Source organism: Mustela nigripes, chromosome 10 (genome assembly GCF_022355385.1).
Source record: "Mustela nigripes isolate SB6536 chromosome 10, MUSNIG.SB6536, whole genome shotgun sequence".
Taxonomy (NCBI): Eukaryota; Metazoa; Chordata; class Mammalia; order Carnivora; family Mustelidae; genus Mustela; species Mustela nigripes.
In genome coordinates this window covers 12,836,826-12,857,612 of record NC_081566.1, presented here as the reverse complement: position 1 = coordinate 12,857,612, position 20,787 = coordinate 12,836,826, and the positions used below count along the sequence as shown (strand labels likewise).

General features: G+C 37.9%; 1 protein-coding gene and 1 long non-coding RNA gene across 4 annotated transcripts in view; one reads left to right on the top strand and one right to left on the bottom strand.

Moving 5' to 3' along the window:
* PPP2R5A (protein phosphatase 2 regulatory subunit B'alpha) overlaps positions 1–19,407 on the bottom strand; it is a 63,981-nt gene extending 44,574 nt beyond the window's left edge. Inside the window, exons 1-2 of one of the 3 annotated variants that reach the window (XM_059412626.1) lie at positions 18,349–18,439; positions 18,047–18,126 (exon numbers count right to left, since the gene is read on the bottom strand). Coding sequence is in view for 2 of the 3 variants with exons in the window: in XM_059412625.1 (XP_059268608.1) it covers positions 18,349–19,392 (1,044 nt within the window). In the remaining variant the exon portion in view is untranslated. Of the gene's footprint in view, positions 1–18,046; positions 18,127–18,348 lie in introns of all 3 variants that reach the window. The other 2 variants (XM_059412625.1, XM_059412624.1) reach the window with 2 other exon arrangements.
* Positions 17,791–20,787, top strand: part of LOC132025413 (uncharacterized) — a 54,386-nt gene continuing 51,389 nt past the window's right edge. The window contains exon 1 of the long non-coding RNA XR_009406571.1: positions 17,791–18,087. This is a non-coding gene — a long non-coding RNA (uncharacterized LOC132025413). The remainder of the gene's footprint in view (positions 18,088–20,787) is intronic.

The following is a 20,787-nucleotide window of genomic DNA, read 5'->3' as shown; positions in this document are numbered from 1 at the left end:
GGATTAAAAAAAAACCCTACTATATAAAGTAATATATACATACATGTACAGATACACATATATATACAGATATATTTATATATATACAGATATATTTATATATATATTTACAGATAGATATGGATATGGATATATTATACATATACTTACAGATATACATATACACATTATATGTATGCATAAATATAAATATAAAATGATGTTAGATCATTACCATATAGAAACGTAATACATTTGCCAATAACAGCACAAAGGAGGTGGGTGGGAGCAAACCTGTACTGGGTTAAAGAAATAACTACTGATGGTAAAGAAATAACTACTGTTGGTAAAGAAATAACTACTGATGGTAAAGTAATAACTACAACAATGTACTATTGGGTATAGAACACTAATAAATATAACTAAATAACAATATGCCTTAAAAAGGGGGGAAAGGAAATAAAGGAATATAAAAGCAATGTTTCTCTATCTCACCAGCACTAAGCTAATATAAATCTGAAGTTGGTTCTATTAATATGTATAGGATAAGCCCAAAAACAACCACAAAAAATAAACTCAAAAAGATGTAGTTTAAAAAAAAAATCATTAAACAAACTTAAATGCTGCTTTGAAAAATATTCACCTAATACTAAAGAAAGCAGAAAAGGAAAAATACAGCCCAAAGACATGAGACATAGAAAAAGGAAAGTAAAATGGCAGGCATAAATCCCACTATATCAACAAATAACATTAAATATAAATGGGTTAAACAATCCAATCAAAAGGACTGAATTTAAAGAGACCTAACTATATGCTCCAAAATATAAGCCATAGATTCAAAGACACAAATAGACTGAAAGTAAAATGTGGGAAGTGATAAATCATGCAAACAAACACAAGTCTAGAGTGGTATACCTCTATCAGATAAACAGATTTTAAAACAACAAAAAAATTTATTAGAGATAATCATTTTATGATAAAAGGGTTTGTTCCTGAGTAAGATGTGACAATTAAAAAAATATGTGCACCAAGAGTTCCAAAATATATGAAGCAAAAACAAAAGTGAAGAAAGAAATGGATACTTCAACAATAACAGTTGGAGACTTCAATATCTCATTTTTAATAATGGATAGAACTAGACAGAAGATCAAGGGAATATAAGATTTAATACTATAAATCAACTAGACCTAACACAATTCTATAGAACACCATAGAATTTATATTTACTATAGAATACTCCACCCAACATCAGCAGAATATATATTCTCAAGTGCACATGCAAGTCTCCAGGACAGACCATATGCCAGGTCATAAAATCAACCTCAAAAAATTTAAAAACATAAATACTACAAAGTGTGTCCTCTGACCATGGTAGAATGAAATTATAAATCAGTAACAGAAAACAAACTAGGAAACTCACAAATATGTAGAAATTAAACCACAGACACTCCTAAATAATGTATCAAAGAACGTATCAAAGGAAAATCAGGAAATACTTTGGGACAAATGAAAACAAAGACACAATATACCAAAACAAATGGGATGTAGCTAAAACGGATTAGAAGGGAATTTGTAGCTGTAAATACCTACAGAAGAACAAATAAAAACGTCAAATAAATAACCTAACTTTTGCATTTTCAAATGATCTAGAATAGCCAAAACAGTCTTGAAAAAGAAGAACAAAGTAAGAAGACTCATACTTCTCCATTTCAAAATGTACTACAAAGCAACAGTAATCAAAACAGTGTTGTCCTGATGAAACAAGAGAATATAGATCAGTGGGACAGAATTAGGAGCCCAGAAATAAAACCACGTGCCAACTGATTTCAACAAGGGTATCAAGACCATTTAATGGAGAAAGCACAGGCTTTTAAACAAATGTGCTAGGACATCTGAATAGTTACACGCAAAAGAATATAATTGAACTGTTACATCATATCCCATACAAAAATGAACTCAAAATGAACTAAAAATGCAAGGGCTAACCTAAGTTTATTCTTAGAAGAAAAAATAAAAGTAAACCTTAATCTCAGATTTGGAAAAGATTCTTAGATATGAAAACAAAAGCATGAGGAACAAGAAAAAAAACATAATTTGGACTTTTTATCAAAACTAAAAACGTTCACATGAGGAAAAAAAAACAACTAAAAACATGCACTTCAAAGAATACCATTAAAAAAATGAAGACAAAGGGACTTGTATTAAAATATATTAAAAATTATTACAACTTGAAAAAAGACAATTCGATTTAAAATGGACAAAGGATCTGAAGTGCCAATTCTACAAGGAAGATACACCAAAGACCAAAAAGCACATTAAAAGATGCTTGACATCGTTAGTCATTAGAGAAATGCAAATCATAACCACAAAAAGTTCATACTTCATATTCATTAAGATAACTGTAATAAAAAAGTCAGAATAACAAGTGTTGCGGGGGTAGGCAGAGATCATAAACTGGTTAGAAATGTAAATGTTGTGGCTATGGTGGAAAACTGTGGCAGTTCTCAAGCAATTAAACACAGAATTACAGGGTACCTGGGTGGCTCAGTTGGTTAAGTATCTGCCTTCAGCTCAGATCATGATCCTAGGGTTCTAGCAACAAGTCCTGCATCCTCGCTCAGTGGGGACTCTGTTTCTCCCTCTCCTCTATCCCTCCCACTTGCTCATGGCATTCTCTCACTCAAATAAATAAAATCTTAAACGAATGAACAAAGAATTACATATGACCCAGCAATTCTACTCCTAGGTATGTACTCAAGAGAAATTAAAACGTATGCCTACATAAAAACTTGTACACAGGGGCGCCTGGGTGGCTCAGTGGGTTAAAGCCTCTGCCTTCGGCTTAGGTCATGATCCCAGGATCCTGGGATCGAGCCCCATGTTGGGCTCTCTGCTCTGCAGGGAGCCTGCTTCCTCTTCTCTCTCTCTTTCTGCCTGCCTCTCTGCCTACTTGTGATCTCTGTCAAATAAATAAATAAAATATTTTAAAAAAAAACCTTGTACACAAATGTTTATAGTAACATTATTCATAATAACTAAAAGTTGGAAACTCAAATGTCCATCAACTGATGAATGAACAAATAAAATGTGGTGCTACAGCCATACAATGGATCACTTAGTCATAACAGGAATGAAGTACTGAAACATCTACCACATGAACAAAACCTGAAAATATTATGCTAGGTGAAAAGAAGCCAGTGGTATAAAAAACTTACAAAAGACTACATATGATTCCATTCATATAAAATGTCCAGAACAGGGAACTCTAAAGAAACAGAAAGTAGATTAATGATTGCTTAGGGAAGGCGATGGATGAGATGAGGAGTAATACTTAAAAGATATGGCATTTCTTTTTGAGATTATGAAAATGTTCTAAAATTGACTATAGTGATGGTTCTACATATCTGTACATATACTAAAAGCCACTGAATTGTACACTTTAAATGGGTGAATCATATGGCTTATGAATTATATCTCAATAAAGCTTTTAACAAATTTTAGTTCAGTCCTGGTCTCTAAAACACTTCCATATCAAATATATAAAACATTCAAAGTTTAAAGCATTAAAAGCAAGTAAAAGTTTAAAGATCAGTTATGATTTAAAGGTCAAATGCCACTAACCAATAATTATAAAAACTTCATTCTGCCACAAATGTATACACAACACATGCCTAGGATACCCGTTTTGTCTTTATGCCATCTATACTAATTTCTACGGAACATATAAATGAAAACACAAAAACCACCACATAAAAGGAAAAAGAACAATATTTTATCAATAGGGCTACATAGGGTTGGTTTTAAGAACAGTTCACTGAATAAAAAAGAATAAATTCCATAAAGTAAGATAATTTGAAGTTTTCCCTTGTAATGTAGTTTTTGGTATAGTCTCAAATTCATGGTACCAGAAAATCTATTCATTTCTCTTAAGACCTCAAATACCCTATAGAAAAAGAATGAAATTTTAATACATTCGTTATTATAAAACCTTTCTTTTCTTGCCCGTTTTCATAAAAGTCAATGTGATAAACTAAACTTAAGGATAACCAAATTACTTCAAAATGTTCATTGTTAAAACTCTATTTTAGATCTAAGAATAAATAAAGGATTAAGTATAATCTGTAACAGAAATAAATTTTATAGGTATAATTTTCCTTAAAGGAAAAACGTGTCATATTTCCAATTACTGGTACTCACATTTTTGAAATCTAAAGTAGGAACTCATATAGGATTCATGCTACAAATTATAGAACAAGCACTGTATCATAGCAACCCAGCAATACCACTACAGTGACACGCTGAGGATGCAATCCAAGATTCTAATTTAAGAAACTGGCACAGAATATAGGACATGTAGCTTTTTTTGGCAATACTCCTAGAACATTAATAACTAAGACTCTAAAATCAGCTTTTATTTGAAACTTTAGAGGATCAAACTATTATAAAGGAACAATAGAAACATTTATTAACAAGTGATTCACAGCAATGCAAACAGAACTTTGTTAAGGATTTATGATTTCATGAAAATTGAAAAATGGTTGGAGAAGAACTGTGGAGGGATAACCTTTTAGGAAATCTGAATACATGCACCCTATCAATTTGATAGTGAGTCCTGATATACAAATATTGTTTTAATAAAACTGCTAAAATACTATCCAAACTTTAAAGAATATTTCTATGCTTTATTCCATCACTATTCAAATGTGAATACATCCACAACTATTATATTTTAAAAGGATAGGCACTGTTTTTTAATCTCAAAAAAATTAACTTTGTTATTTTTTGTCTTTGAAAACAACTTCTGATAAAGTAGAAAAGAACAAGAAATGAAGATGAGCTAATGGGGCTTATTATATGAATTCCTTGGATTGTAGAAACTTGGACTTTTGGAAGGAGAATACAGAAAAACAGGCTCTTGAGAGAGTACAGGCATATTAACTCATTTCATTGCAGTTCGCAGATACTGAATTTTTTTTTTTTTTTTTTTTACAAATTGAAGCTTTGTGTCAACGCTGCACTGAGTAAGTCTACCGGCACCATTTTTCTGACAGCATTTGCTCACTTCATGTCTCTATGTCATACTTCGGTAATTCTTGGAATATTTCAAACTTTTTCATTATTTTATTTGTTATGGTGACCTACAATCAGTGACTACGACTTTCTGAAGGCTGATGACTAGCATTTTTAAGCAATAAGTATTTTTAAATTAAGGTAAGTACTTTTTTTATTTGACATAATGCTACTGCACACTTTAAAGACTATAGTACAGTGTTAATATAACTTTTTTATGCACTGGGAAATAAAAAGTTCATTTGACTCACTTTATTGTGATATTTGCTTAATTGTGGGGGTGGTTTAGAACCAAGCAGGCAATATCTTTCAGATATGCCTATAAAAGGAATATCTATGTCATCTGTTTAATTCAATTTGTTTTTTGGTTTCTGTTTTTTCCTATGTGATAAATTATGAAACATTGTTTTTTTGCTTTTTTGTTTTTTTGCTTATTAATTCAATTTGAATATAAAGCCTGTTATTCATTAAATTAAACAGGCTCTTAGAAGCATTTTGTTTCTCATTTGGAATTTTTGGGGAACAAGAAGTATTAAGCAAATCTTTACAGATCAATGCCTCTATAGCTATTTTCAGTTTTGATGACTGTGATGAGGATCCATCTGGCAACTACTCTTCCCTGTAGAAACACCTGCTACCGTGTTAAGGGAAGGGATTAACAACTTAACAACGTTGTTCAAGTCTCTAGAACAGGCCGCAAGGTCTACAAACACTGACTTCCTTCCACCATCAGACCACAGATGGGCTTCAGGGTGGTGGTGGTGGTGGTGGTGGTGGTGGTGGTGGTGAATCCAAGAACCCTGAAATTATATACACAATATTGTATACAATATTTTCTGAGAAGATGATGCATTTCTTTAATCAGGTTTTCTAAAAGATCCATGTACAACCTCCCTAAAATCAAACAGCAGTGTTCTTAGAAATTATTTCCTCTCCTTTTACTATGAGGAATTTTTAATTTTTTTTATTTTTTATTCACATATAACGTCTTATTAGCCCCAGGGGTACAGGTCTGTGTGTGTACAGGGGTACACACTTCACAGCACTCACCATAGCACATACCTTCCCCAATGTCCATAACCCAACCACCCTTTCCCTACCCCCTCCTAACATAAGGGATTTTTCTAATCAAGGTTTAAAATAATTTTATTTAGTACTTCCAGAAATATAAACTTCACTCAGAAACAAATCTAAATCAATTTTAATTTTTTCCTCTCAGAAGTATGCTATTTATAATATTCAATTAAAGTAAGTAACGGGTTACATGCAGAACGGCATACATTATATGATCCCACTTAATGGAAAAAAATAGAAAGATTCTCAAAATTTAAGAAACGTTTCCTCTGGGAGTTTTTATTTTCTATCCTTGTACAATTCTTTTTTGACTTGATTTTAACAGTGAAGTCTGTAAAAATAATAAAGCCATTATAAAGGAAATAGGGTAGTTAAGAATATGACATTTCTTATGGCATAGTCTTTAAGTGAGTTTATTTTAGAAAACCATGAAAACTGAAACTCACTCATGACTCACAGCAAGTATTGTATCCTAAAATAGTCATTCCTATTCCACAGGAGAAGCTAACTTTTCTAGATCTTTAAAAAAAAAAAAAAGAAGAAGAAGAAGAAGAAGAAGCAATTCTCAAAATATCAAAATGTTATGTCTAAGGTCATCCATGTTGGTCCAAATTAAAAACAGGATATCAAAATATATGAAATACCAAAATCAGTGCCTGGGTATTTGGTAGCTAGGTTAAAGCTGGGTTATTTTTAAGTTTCCTAGGTGTATGATAGAAATTTCCTCTGAAGGAAATATGACTATTAAAACTAAATGTCCCTTAAAAGGTGCACTGTTACATTTACTATTTTGTTTCCATTTTGGATTCAAATTTAGGCCAGTTCATTCACTGGAAGGACAAATGTATGTGGAAAACTACTTAAAGAGATGACATCGTCCAATTTGTTTTTCTGGAGATTTTACAGCAGAGTAAAAATCAGTAAAGTAAGGGGCGCCTGGGTGGCTCAGTGGGTTAAAGCCTCTGCCTTCGGCTCAGGTCATGATCTCAGGGTCCTGGGATCGAGCCCGGAATTGGGGCTCTCTGCTCGGTGGGGAGACTGCTTCCTCCTCTCTCTCCGCCTGCCTCTCTGCCTACTTGTGATCTCTCTCTCTCTGTCAAATAAATAGATTAAAAAAAAAAATCAGTAAAGTGATAGAAGAATCAGTCCAAATGACTTTTATATCCAAGTCTCAGTTATTTTGCCTCAATTTATTTCCTCCCTCAAATTGGGAAATAATGATCACAAAGAATACGCTAATGTGGCCACAAATACAAGTTTTCCGAAACTGTGTGTACAGAGCTTATGTAAAGAGAAACTGAAATATACACAGCATTTCCAAAAGAGAGGCAGAAATAAGTAGACAGTCTGATCAATTCTTGATATTCCATAACTCATTAAAACTGCTAATTATAGATTATAACTTTAACTCCAAAATATAACTCTAGCTCTGACAAAAGTGCTGAGTGATGAAAAGTTCACTTCATCTTCTGTCTCAGTACTCATTCATAAAACAAATGTTAAATGTTCTCCAATGAAAATTTTACATTACTTAAAAAAGGGAGGAACTGTGCTAAAAGGGAGACACCAAAGAAGATCAATGAAGTATTTTTATATCAGCACAATTTAAGAAATAAAAATCCTCTGCACTGAATATTCTTAGAAAAATGTTCAATAATGGTCTACTTGCCCAGGACCTAAAAGAAATCCATATCTTGATGAGGTTCAATTACTATGAATTCTCCTTTGTACTGTTAGAAATTTGGTATTATTATTGCTTTAGTGCAGGCAATACACATCTTCAGTTTGATATTATAGAAGAATAAAAAAACCAACTGAAAAGATACTGAGCTATATATAACTTGAACAAACATATAACCTACCTCTTTTGGTTTCTTTATCAACAAAATGCTAAATTTAGGGTTGTATGCAAACATTATGTGACTCAGTTATAAGTCAGTATAAAATCATGAATCACTGCATGACACAAAATGGTGTTTTTCTTTAAGTCAATTTAATAGGTTTTGCTTCATTATTTTATCCAATAAATAGTAAGACCAAGAACTGACTACTTAAATGCTAGGGAAGAAGATAGAGATCTCAGGTCTTGGAGCACTTAACTTACACTCTAAAGGCAGAAAACAGGAAATAAGTAACTCCAACCTTATTTGTACTTGCACTTGTCCCAACATATTTTGTGATCTCCCTCACACATACACCATGTGGTGTACACAAACATTCCACTGAATAGTGAACAGATAATACCAATCTGCCCAGAAGACCAAGTAGCCAAAGTCACAAACTATGATCATTTTCTAACTGGCAAATTTGAAAATCTTCTAATTAATTTTTAGAAGTCACAGAAATTACCAAATGGACACTCCATGATTCATGCTTCCAAAAATCTATTTGATATTCTTACTTGGGTCTCCAAGAGATATCTCAAACTTCAAATTTCCAAAATCCAATTCTGGATTTTCCCTCTAAATCTGGTTGCTTCTTTTATGTGTTCCTTCTCAGTGGTGGTAGACCTACTCACTCAGTGGTCCAAGCTAGAACACCTGGAAGTCACCCTTGATTCCTACCTTTCCTTCTCCTCCTCCTCTCAAATAATTAACAAGTCCAATCTAAGATATATCCCAAATACAATCCATTCTGCACCTCACAGCTAATGATGAATTTTTTTTCTAATTGCCAAGCTTCCTGAGATGCCCATACTTACTGACTTGACTTTTTAACAATTTCCATTCATTCCTTACTTTACAAAAATTTCAGGTCTATCAATCCTCTGGAATGCCTCTTAAGTCACCACTGTTACTTAGACTACCAAGCCCATGGAACTTTTAAACTCTTGTATGACTGTCAACAGCTCTTTTCAATGTTACTAGTCCCCCTCCGCCAATTTTTAAAAATATTTTATTTTTTTGTGAGGGAGAAAAAGGGTACATGTGCATACACAAGCAGGAGGGGGGGGGGCAGAGAGAGAAGCAGATTCCCTGCTGAACAGGGAGCCTGATGAGGTACATAATCCTAGGACCCTGGGATCATGACCTAAGCTGAAGCAGACACTTAAGCAACTGAGCCACCCAAATGCCCCTCCCCCATTTTTAAAGGTGCTCTTCCGATGACTGCCTTGTCTCTCCTCTTACCTCTCTTCCCTTGGCTTTCACTCAAGCTCTCTCTCTTGCCTTGAGATTACCCTCTTTCCTTTGATCATCATCTAAATGATGATATTCCTTGGCCTCTTTCCTTTCCACACATTTTCAGTGGTTGCTTCTACTTGAATCATTTCAAATGCCCTCTTTAATCTAAAGACTCCTAAATTGTTCTCCTTAGCATAGGTCTATTTAGTTCCAGACCCAAATATCTAACTTCCTACTAGACAGATGCACTTTGATTTCCCACAGGCACTTCAATCTGTCCAACAAAAAGGAAAAAAAAAAAAAAAAAACATTTTCGGGGCACCTGGGTGGCTCAGTGGGTTAAAGCCTCTGCTTTCGGCTCGGGTCATGATCCCAGGGTCCTGGGATCGAGCCCCGCATCAGGCTCTCTGCTCGGCAGGGAGCCTGCTTCCTCCTCCTCTCTCTCTCTGCCTGCCTCTCTGCCTACTTGTGATCTCTATCTGTCAAATAAAATAAATAAAATCTTAAAAAAAAAAAAGTTCACCCAAATCTGATCTTCTTCTCTTTTTCCCTTTCAGTAAATTGCTATCATGCCTCTAGTTGCCCTAATTAGAAATGTACCATCATTGGTTTCTCCCTCTTACCAAGTCCTGCCTTAGACAAGGCCACCTTCATCTCTTGTCTGAATTACTGTGCCAGCATCCTAACTAGTGTTCCTTACTTGCATCTCCCAGTACATTCTTCATGCTACCATCAGGAGTAAACACAGCACATGGTATCAAGACTATGGTATAGACCCTAATTGTTGCTTCAGTCTCTTCTCTCATCAGTTCTCTATTACAATAGCCTTTATTACAGCCACGAAGACTGTTGGCACTTCCCCAAATATACTACACTCATATTGCCCATTAGGTGGATCTCTCAGACCCCATCTGTCTCAGCTGAACATCGTGTTTAGGTCCCAGTGTACCTGTTGCTTTCTCCAGGAAACTTTCCCTGATCTCTCTCCTTACATACCAAAACCGGATCAGGTCCCCCATATTTTACCCTAGCCGCCTACTGCTTACTCTTATCACAAAACATGGCAGTAATTAAAACTGCCTTACATGTCTATATTCCCCACCAAACTACAAGTTCCTAGGGACATTTAATTTCAAAAAGTCATTTTATTCACTATATTAAGTAAAGCTTTAATCTCTAAATTTTAAGCTCTATGAACACCAAAGAGAGGAAAAATATTTCTGCACCAAATTTTGAAGGCAAAGTATGTATCTAGTTTTAACAGCAGGCAAACAAAATTTTTCCTCTGGCCAATTAAAAGAATGAATGTGTAAATTTTTTTTTGTTTTTTTGTTGTTGTTTTTAAAGCAGATACACCGGTGCCTGAATGGCTCCGTTGGTTAAACATGACTCCTGGTTTTGGCTCAGGTCATGGTCTTGGGTGGTGGGATCAAGCCCTGCATCAGGCTCCCCACTCAGCAGGGAGTCTGCCTGGAATTCTCTCTCCCTCTGACTCTCTGTCTCTCTCTCAAATAAATAATATTTTTTAAAAAGGCAGATACATATTCCTACAGAAATTATGATTACTTATGGCTCTAGCAGATGTTTATCATTAGAAAGGTCTGTCTGAAGCACTCTGTTTTGCCAAATCAAAATTCAGAGTTTACAATAAAAACTGTATCTTTTTCACTTTATTAATTTAAAGGCATGGGATTAACAATGTGCTCAAATAATCACTAACTTGTGATAACAGCTGTTATTCTAGATTAACTTTTACCAATGAGTGTGAAACAAAGGCAAAACCACTTAAAAGAAAAAATGTATAATTTTTGAAGCCATATTTAAAACTTGACACTTCTGAACTATGAGTTTTAAGTCCAGTCATTAAAAAATTCCTGTTTCAGGGGCGCCTGGGTGGCTCAGTGGATTAAGCCGCTGCCTTCGGCTCAGGTCATGATCTCAGTGTCCTGGGATCGAGCCCCGCATCGGGCTCTTTGCTCAGCGGGAGCCTGCTTCTCTCTCTCTCTGCCTGACTCTCTGCCTACTTGTGATCTCTCTCTCTGTCAAATAAGTAAATAAAATCTTTAAAAAAAAAAAAAAAAAAAATTCCTGTTTCAGACATTTAACCTTTTTTAGGTACTGTCCATACAGTTTATTCATTAACAAAGCAAAACCTGAGAAAATATCTAGGAGCTTAAAAACCCTGTATTTTCTCTTACATTAAAGAAAGTTTCTCTGATGAAATGACAAGCTATTTATTTTGAACAAGAGTAAAACTGATTCCCAGTGGAGGCTAAAACTACAATAACTTCTGTGGTCCCATTCACCACTAGAAGGCTCAACTAGATATAATATCATGGTAAGGTTATAGTAGCTGCAATTAGCATCACCATTCCAGTAGGAGGAGTGTGTTCCCAAGAAATCCCTTGCCTTCAGTGTCCAAGTTAGAAACAGGTTCTCTGAATTTTATCATGTGAGCCTATCCTATTCAGCAAATTAGTCCTCCAAAAATCATTATATATTTCTTTAGAAGTTCTGATCAAAATTGCAGGATTTCTAAAATTCACATCTGCCTTTGGCTCGGGTCATTCAAAAAGCCCACATAAACAAACTCCTTCAGGGAAGACTTCAAATACATATATTAAAAAGTAAGTCTGAAACTGCTTATTAGTCAATATCCTGCTCAGACACGTAGAGTTTATTTTGTATAAACCTACTCTGTTCATGTAAAAGTCTTTCAGCAAAGCATTTAGGTTCCTTGTTACACAATAATGCATTAAAAGTAATTACATATTTAAAATCTGTTCCTTTAATCTCCTTCAAGGACATCCTTATAAAAGACTGCAACTCAATTTTAGAAATTACTGCAAACTAATTATTTGAGTTCATTTAATGTTTGTATACACATGTCCAGGTTGTGAGTCAACCCAGTACTGCTTTTCCACACAAATCTTACACAACACGTTTCCTAGCAAAAACCTATCGATAACATTACATGTCACAAACCAGTCATTTGCAAACCGTAAAATACAAGAGCAAACAATCCTTCATTTTAATTCTACACTTACTATTTACTGTCATGGTATCAAAAGCCCAGAATTTATTTACTTAAAAACCTGAACTAGACTTAGGCACAAATACATTAAAATAAAAAACAAAATAGAAGAGAACCAATCTGCTGATAGATAGCATCAAACATCACTGAACAAACGTTGCTGAAAGAAGCACCATCAGTAATTAGGTGGAGGAAGGGGTGTTAAGGGAAGACAGTCAAAAGACAGCTAACAGGTAATCTCTCTCCAACAAAACAGTTGTTCTAACTACATAACTACATTTACTATGCACAAAATACTGTATCTGGTACCACAATGGGATATGAAAACACAGATGACTTCTGCTTTCAAAGTCTTTCATTCTGGACAGAGAACATTACTCCATAACAACTGAACACAGACTCAAAACAATACATCAATAAATACCAGTCTTATTCAAATTGGATAGCAGAAAGACCAAAAACAAAATAGGAACATGAACTATAAGTGGTACCAGGTGCTTGATGCTTTACCTTCAACAAAAAGCTGTAATCAAGATTAAGATGATAGAAGTAAAAATACTGTGCAAAAAAATTTCTTGCTGCCAAACAAGGACAAGGCACGACCAAAAAAAGTTAAATTCAAGAACAATAGTTCATTTGTTTAATAACTAATATTCAACGTATACACCAGTAATATTAGTTCTAAATTTTAAAGAAGCATAAGAATGCCTTTAGTGTATAGCAAATACCAGTTCTGTACTCCAAAATGGCTGGAACCATGTTACCCTGAATGATGGAATTAAAAACCCTCTATGATATGTTCTCACTTTTATTTTACTCAGCCCCAGCTCTAAAATCAGAGAAAAGAAAAATAGACCTAGTATAAAATGATTAACAGTTGAGTTTTAATTATGATAACTACAGAAAAATCCTATAGAATCATCATCTCATACCTAAAACTCCAGAATATAACTAACATCCCTTCAGGAAAGCATCTGATTAGCCACAGGGGGCAGCAAAGTTAAGAGAGTGAAAAGTAAATAGCAGGAGGTGAAGTGAGGGCAGGAAATGTTAATAGGCTGGGTAATGAGCCATGAGTATCAGAGAGAAAAGGACAAAGTCTCAATTAATGAATTAAATCAATAGACAGATAATGCTAAATTAGTGATTCTCAACCCTGGCTGCACGTTAGAATCACCCTGGGAGCTTTTAAAAATACAAATGCCTCTATCCTATCTTAGGCCAATTAATTTAGACTCTCTTGAGGGTGGGCCTTGGCACTGATATTTTTTAAAGTTCTCCAAGTGTACAGCCACAATTGAGAACCTGAGTGCTAAACACAAAAATAAAAATAAGCTAGTCTCCATTACCAGCTTCTTACAGTTTAAAAAAGTTGAATTTCAAAAACAAAGCACAAAAATCTATTTCCAAATATATTATTTTTGTTGATAAACTTGCCTTTGTCAGCCAAAGAGAGACAAAAACTCATTAAGAACTAATTCATCTTTGTGATTTTATCAAGACAAAATGTGACTCTTACAAATGATTAAGCTGATGTAGAAAAACAATTCAAGTTTACTACTTACAGGATAGCACTCTACTCCAAAGATCACACTATTTTAACTAAATACATTTTACTGCAATATCACTTTATTCAATTAGACACTTCATAAAATAATCCAAAATTCAATTAAGGATCAGAGGAGGTAATAAAATTGGTGGAAAAAGAAATCTGACCCTAAATAGGAATTCTGAAGATGTTACACTTAATTAGAAAATTTTTTCTTCTAGAGGCCAGCAATGGATATTATGTTATCAATTTCTCTAGAAAGTATATCCTAAAAAATTTTTCTATTAAAAAATAATATTCCAGAGGAAATTTGGCATTACTTTCAGAAAGTAGCCCTAAAATGACAAAAATGTGTTATATCCCTTTGCGAACATTTTTCTTGATATATTCAGAGGAATTTCAACTCTCCTTTAATGCCAATCCAACTACAAATAGGGATCTGGGATTTAGAGAAAATGGTATTAACTTTGAGAAGACCCATAAACCTTAAAAGTTGAGTCAATATTTCCCCCACCACAAGAAAGTTAAAATAGTTAAGAAACTTCAGATCATGTCAGTGTTCCTGTTCCAGTTACCCTAAAAGACCACATATCTCAAGGGAAAAACATTTTTTTCCTAAAGGTAAGCAAGGCACTTCAAATCAGCATCTCTGTTACTGGCCTGGATTCCTCCAGTGGGACCCAGTTTCTAAGAATATACCAACAAAGAATCTGAGTGATACTTAGCAGGCGGTTCTTCACTTCATCTCAAAGCAGATTTCATTCTGTTTTTTGCTATTTACTGGCTGTTTCTCAGGAAAAATGCACATCTATACATTTCTATTGGTTAACTCAATTACTTTGCTTGCTAAAAATCGTCTAACTACAGCTTTTATTTTAAACATTCTTCACTCTACCCTATTTCCACTTCCATACTTATGCTGAAAAATGATATAGCTTCACCTTATTTCACATAAATCAAATCTTAAAACTGGTTATAAATAAAATCTTTAAGTTCACTAGGAAAGTTTACCATTTATGTGAATCCTTCATTAAAAAAATATTTTTAATCTGGACTCTCAAATATAAAAGAGAATGGAAGCTAACATTCTTTGCCTATTTTTAGATACTTTAATTACATTATTTCACTTAATCCCCACAATCCTAGGGAGATAGAAGGTATTATCCCCATTTTACAGATAAGGAGAAGCCAGAAAAGAGTAAAAATTTACCTTTGACCCAGGACTGACCCCAATGACCCAACTCTATCATATTGATTCAAATTTTTATAAAATAGGTTAACAGCAAAAATACTGAAATCAGTTGACCTGAGTACCCCTAAGAGTTGCAACACCAGATAAATAACCACAGGCCTGAAACTACATTGTTTAAGCCTCAACTTTCTCATCAATAAAATATGAACGATACTGGTTTTGCAAAGTTGCTGGGATGCCCCAATGAAATAAAATGTTTGTAAAAACACACCAAGCTATGGCATGTCATGCAACAGCATTACTTAGTAGGTGTGAAAAAGCAAGGGATATCGGGGATTAGGAGTTACACCTCTTTGGACTATTTCACTTACTATACACAATACTGTTTTATAATTAAAGAAAGTATGAACCAATTTATAAATGCTAAGAATTATATAAATGTAAGGCATCTACTACTTTACCAAATAAATCCTTCCAGAGACTTAAACAAAATAGGTTAAAACAGGCTGAAAAACTTCTACTGTGAATAACGGATTTTTTTTTAATGTTGGACATTTCCTAACTGTTGGATACTAGAGGAAAAATTTAAGGTAGAAAAATTAAGTCCTATACTAGCTTAAGTTTAAAAACAGAAAAAAATGGTTTATCAAATGCTTCTCCTTTTATTTTCTAGTACTTCACTCTCAGGGGGAGCTTATAAAATTCACATAACAAGAAAATTTAAAGGTGCTTTGAAAGAAAAATTTTAAGCTATACAATGAGGCAGTTTAATTTTCAGGACCCACATGATATGTTTGTTTTTAAAAAATTCTTTTAACAAGTCTTATTTTTATTAAATATTTTCTATAACAAAATAGTTTTCTCTGAACATTTTACCTATTAAAATCCTGAAACCTACTTACTAAATGATTTTGCACAAATAAACTTCTTACAGATGAAAAAGTTGGATTATTTTGTTAATCCTTACCCATAGTATGCTTTGAGGAAAATAGCTGGCACCTTTCCAGTTTAGATCCATGTGGACAAAGTGTAACATAAGCAGGTTAGTATAAACACTTGAAAGATCTTGGTTGCCCACAAATATCTGAATCTCTCCACAGGAGGATTGTATTTCAGAGCAGGAAGAAAAATTCTCTTTCATACACACACTAAAGGGCTTTCCACTGGTTTTTGTTAAGACCACAAATGGAAAAAACTACTACAGACAGAAGAAGCACACAACTCTGTGGTATCAAGTACACTGCCAAAGTAGCATGTGAAGCAACTGAATTTTTTAAAAAAAGCACTTTTCAAGCACTTTGGCATTTGCAGTAAAAGTAGCTCTTATTAGTGGGCAATCCAAGTAAGGGTCTTACCAATTTGCATAAATTATCTTGAATACCTAATCTTCCTTTTAAAGAATACTGTATTTTAATGTTAAATATACAGAATGAATCTAAAGTTCCAGTTTTATTTTTTCTATACTAGTGACCAAATATTACAAATAAAACATTCAATGGCACCTTCAACTTGCTGAACTATGCACCATATAATTTAGAGGATTACTGACTCGGCATATTTTTGTCAAGATTTTAAAAACTGTGTTAAAGCTGCATCTCCTAGCTTGATCTACTAACCATATTTAATATGCAATTATTTTTATTAAATAAAATATATTAATGAGGAAAACAGTACTAAGGATCCACGATACCTTACTAAAAAGCAAATATGAAAAATGCTAGCAGCAAACCTTCAATTATAAACGATTTCACAATTTAATGGAAAAAAAAATCAATGACATAAAAACGTTTTTAATTAAATTTACACTTTGAAATCCATGAATAGCAATCCAACATCCTAACAGGTAAGATGATATTCTTTTATAGCTATGACATCACTCAAGAATTCAAATCTTGGCAATGCCTATCATTGTGGTTTACCACTGACCCTGATACGTAAATTTTAACCATTTTTGCATGCTGAACAACAAATGATAAATGCAGCAACACAAGCTACACATATCTTAAAACCTTTCAAAAGCAAGCTGGATTCTGGCTGTGGGAGGTCCTGGATTTAGAAGCACCCCAAGAGGCAGGGCAGTATAGGGTCTGAATGGGGTTCCAGATCCATTGTAGGTCAACTGTGATTTGATCTGGGGTTTTCTTTAGACTCCTAGCCAAACTAAGGCTGGATGCATAGGTCCAAAGACAAACAGGAACCAGATTAATCTTGAAGGAGATGAAATGGATTGAAAAAATCTCAACATTTACCTATTTTAGTATGGGATCTTTAATTTCCATGCCTTGTAAAACAGATGATCTGATTTCCATCAGGTTTCTTGGGTGTAAGAATTGTTTTAAATGTCTAGAAGCATTATCACCTTGCTCTAAGACGATTTCTATCTCCTCAAAAGCGAAGATATGAAAATTGTAAAATTAAAAGAGTAATGCACAAAGAATAAACTAGACCACCAGGAAACATTTTATTAAAAATCCTCGAAACCTTGTGGGAAAAGTAAGTGAGCCAAGTTCTCCTGCACGACATTAGGCACGGAGACGAATCTGAATTACTGTACAACCTACACAGCCCCTGGAACCCCCGCTTCGCGAACTAAGTTCCCAGGCCACTGCAAAGCAATACTAACTCTCTTACACTTCTCCAAATTTACCGTGTGTATCTGCTCTGGCAATAAAGTACTTGAAGTCATCCTATTCTTTAAGTCAACTATACCATTTAAGCCTAACGACCCAGTAACTAAGCTACGCTTGTTCCTTTATAAATAAATCTGAAGACAAGCTAACTCCTAAGCACTGCCTGCGTGAGGCTCGCAAACAGACCCCGGTCTGCGCGACCCCTGGGAACAATCCGTGGGAAGCGGGGGGCGAGGAGAGGGGGAGAGCTGACGCTGGGTAACTGGGAAAGTAAAGGAAGAGCTCGAAGTGTGTGCAATGTGGAAGAGGGTCTCGGGCAGGCACGGGTCGGAAGGCAGGGCAGGTTGTTCAAGCCAAACCGGGAAAGACCAGCCCAGAGCAGGAGGGAAGAACTACCTGGCGGGGAGCAGGAGGAGAGCTGCCATCATCGAGGGCAGGTGAGCGAGCGCGCAGGTGGGGAGGAGTGCTGGCATCTTCTAGGATGGGAAGAGTTCAGGTGAATCGGGGAAAAGAAAAGCAGCGAAACTCTGAAGAGCAAACCTGTTTGATTCGGGCGGGGGCGGGGGGAAGCAACGTGGGAAACACGACTCCCACTGCAAGCCCCAGCGCGGCAGAAGGAACCCCCTGGAGGAAATGGCTCTGGAGGCGCGGGGGCGAGCCCCTGCGCTCCCTCCCGGGGCCGCACCCTCGGAGGTTACCTTTGAGCTGGGGCAAGGGGTGCAGCTCCGCCTGGCTGCCCTGGCTGCGGAACTGCGACGAGCCCTGGGAGCGCTTCTGCCTCTGCGCCTTGCGCACCGATTTCCGGGTGAAGCCGTCCACTTTCTCCGAGGCCGAGATGGCGGCGCTGGCAGCCCCCACCGGCGGCGACGACGACGACATCGCCGCGGCCCTGGCGCTTGGCAGCTCCGGCTGCTGCGTGCACGGAACGGGCAGCCGCAGGAGGAGGAGGTGGGGGGGGAGAGGCGCGGAGAGCTCGCGCCCCTTCGCCCCGTCCCCCCGGCCGCGCCGCCCTCCGGCTCCCGGGCGCCGCCGAGCTTCTCCTCGCCGCCCGCCGCCGCCTCACGGCCACATCTCAGGGCCGGGGGTTCCTGGTCCCCGCCGCGCGGCCACCTCCCGGGGCTGACGGAGGCAAGGGCGGGGGCGGAGGGGGGTGAAGAAGTTGTTGACTTCGGGCGCGGAGGGCGGGTGGAAGAGAGCCTGAAGTTTGGACAACTGAGGCGAGGGCGCGGGGGTGCGGACGCCGAGCGCGCCTCTCTTCTCTTCAGCCCAGTTCGCGAGCCGGCCGGCCGGCCCCTCACTGTCCGCTGCCAGCACAACCCGCCCTGCTTGGAGCCTCCTCCCGAGGCGCTGCCATCGCGGGTCCCTTCCGAGCCGCCGCCGCGGTGCCCGCTCTTCCCTGTCAGCGCCGGACCCTCATATCCCGGGGCGGTAACCCGCCGCCCCGGCTCTGGGCGCGCACACCCTCGCTCCTCACACCGCCGAGCTGTCCGAGCCCCCTCCCCCGCGCGCCCTTCCGCCGCCCACGGAGAACCCCAGCGGGCGACCGCTACAACTTGAGAAGGTGGAGGGTGCACGCAGGGAGGGGGGATAGTGTGTGTGTGCGCGTGTGCGCGCGCGCTAGAGCGCGCGGCCCAGAGGAGGGGCCGCGCGAGGGGTGGGGAAAGAGGAGATTGACTGACAACTTCCGCAGGGTTCCGCCAGCCTCTCGGACGTTCGGGAGGGAGTAAGAGGTGGGAAAACATGCCTATTCTCTCAGCCAATCGCAGAGCTAAGCGGCAGGAACGGGATGAGGCGTGGCCTCCTTCATGGTCTGTTAAGGGGAGAGGTTAGGCTGAGAAATGGGGCGAGGTTGTGTGACGGACTTCTGCCACAGCCAATCGTGAGTGAGGACGGCGAGCGGTGCGCCGCTACGTCACAACAGCGCGATGAATTCTTCTGGTAGAGAAGGGAAGTGCCCCGCCTCCAGGAATCGCAGTTGCACGCCTGCGCCACGGGGCAGGCTGTGTTTGCTCTCCTGACCGCCTATGAGAAGAGCTAGAACCTAGAGGGGACAGTTAGCAGAGCGAGGACCCTTTCCCGTTCTTGTCCCATCTCTTGGCCAATGAGGAACTGCAGCGACTGATGGGGCTGAAGGTCTGGGGCGGGAAAGAGCGCCAGGTGTTACATCACTAAAATGGGTGGAGCAGGAGTCGGGGCTGGGAAAAGAGCGGTTGCATGCACGGGCGGAGGGACCCTGGGGAAGGCGAGGAGGGGAGTCCGTGGGTTTGGAGTTGGGCGCTGGATTCCTGGGCGGGCCTTGGCACTTCCACTGGTACTAAACCGCGCAATTAGTCGTTGCGGAATGAGTTTGTAGTTCTTGAGTGGTTCAGGCACCGTGGTTCGGAGAACTCGCGCCTAGTGTGGGCAGTCGAGCACCTACTGCTTCAAAGAGTTCTCCGTGGCCGCACCATGCTGGAAGAGGTTTCTCGTGCCCAAGTTAGCATCCCACTAAGCCCCACCCGTTCTTCAGCCAGAGGCCTTCGCTTCTGCAGCAGAACGAGTACAGATTTGCTGATCAGTGGCTTGTGGATTCGGGGGTTGCCGTTTACTCATAGTGATCTCTTCCTCGGAGATTACAGACTTCTGAAGGACAAGGACTGGTTATCGGGTGGGTGTGGGTGCGCGCGCGCAGGCTTTGCGTGTCATGTTTAATAAAAATAAGTGAGTTGTTTGAGGAGTGCGCAAAAGGAACCAAATGTTCTCTCTCCAAACTATTATAAGACTCTCACTACCCAGAGTATTCATGCTAAGCGAAATTCATAAATTCATTTGTCACTTTCATAAAAATTGATAAACCTTTGCAGAGTAGCAGCATAAAAAAATTTTAAGCGTAAATTTAAGCCTAGAAAAATTTAAAAATTGAATAACTAAGCACAACGGTGTCTCCCTTTGGCTTAGTGGGTTTTGCGCGGGTGGGCCCAAATCTCCATGCCTTCTCCCAGGAGCTCCAGACATTTTGCTTTCCACTTGATAAAAGTAGGTTTCATATGTTTATGCAAAAGTACCTGTGCATATGTACAGAAGATTCCAACTTTGGGTAGGAAGTTGGATTCTATCTAGATCCAGAACCAAACCACTTACCTCAAAACATCTCCTTC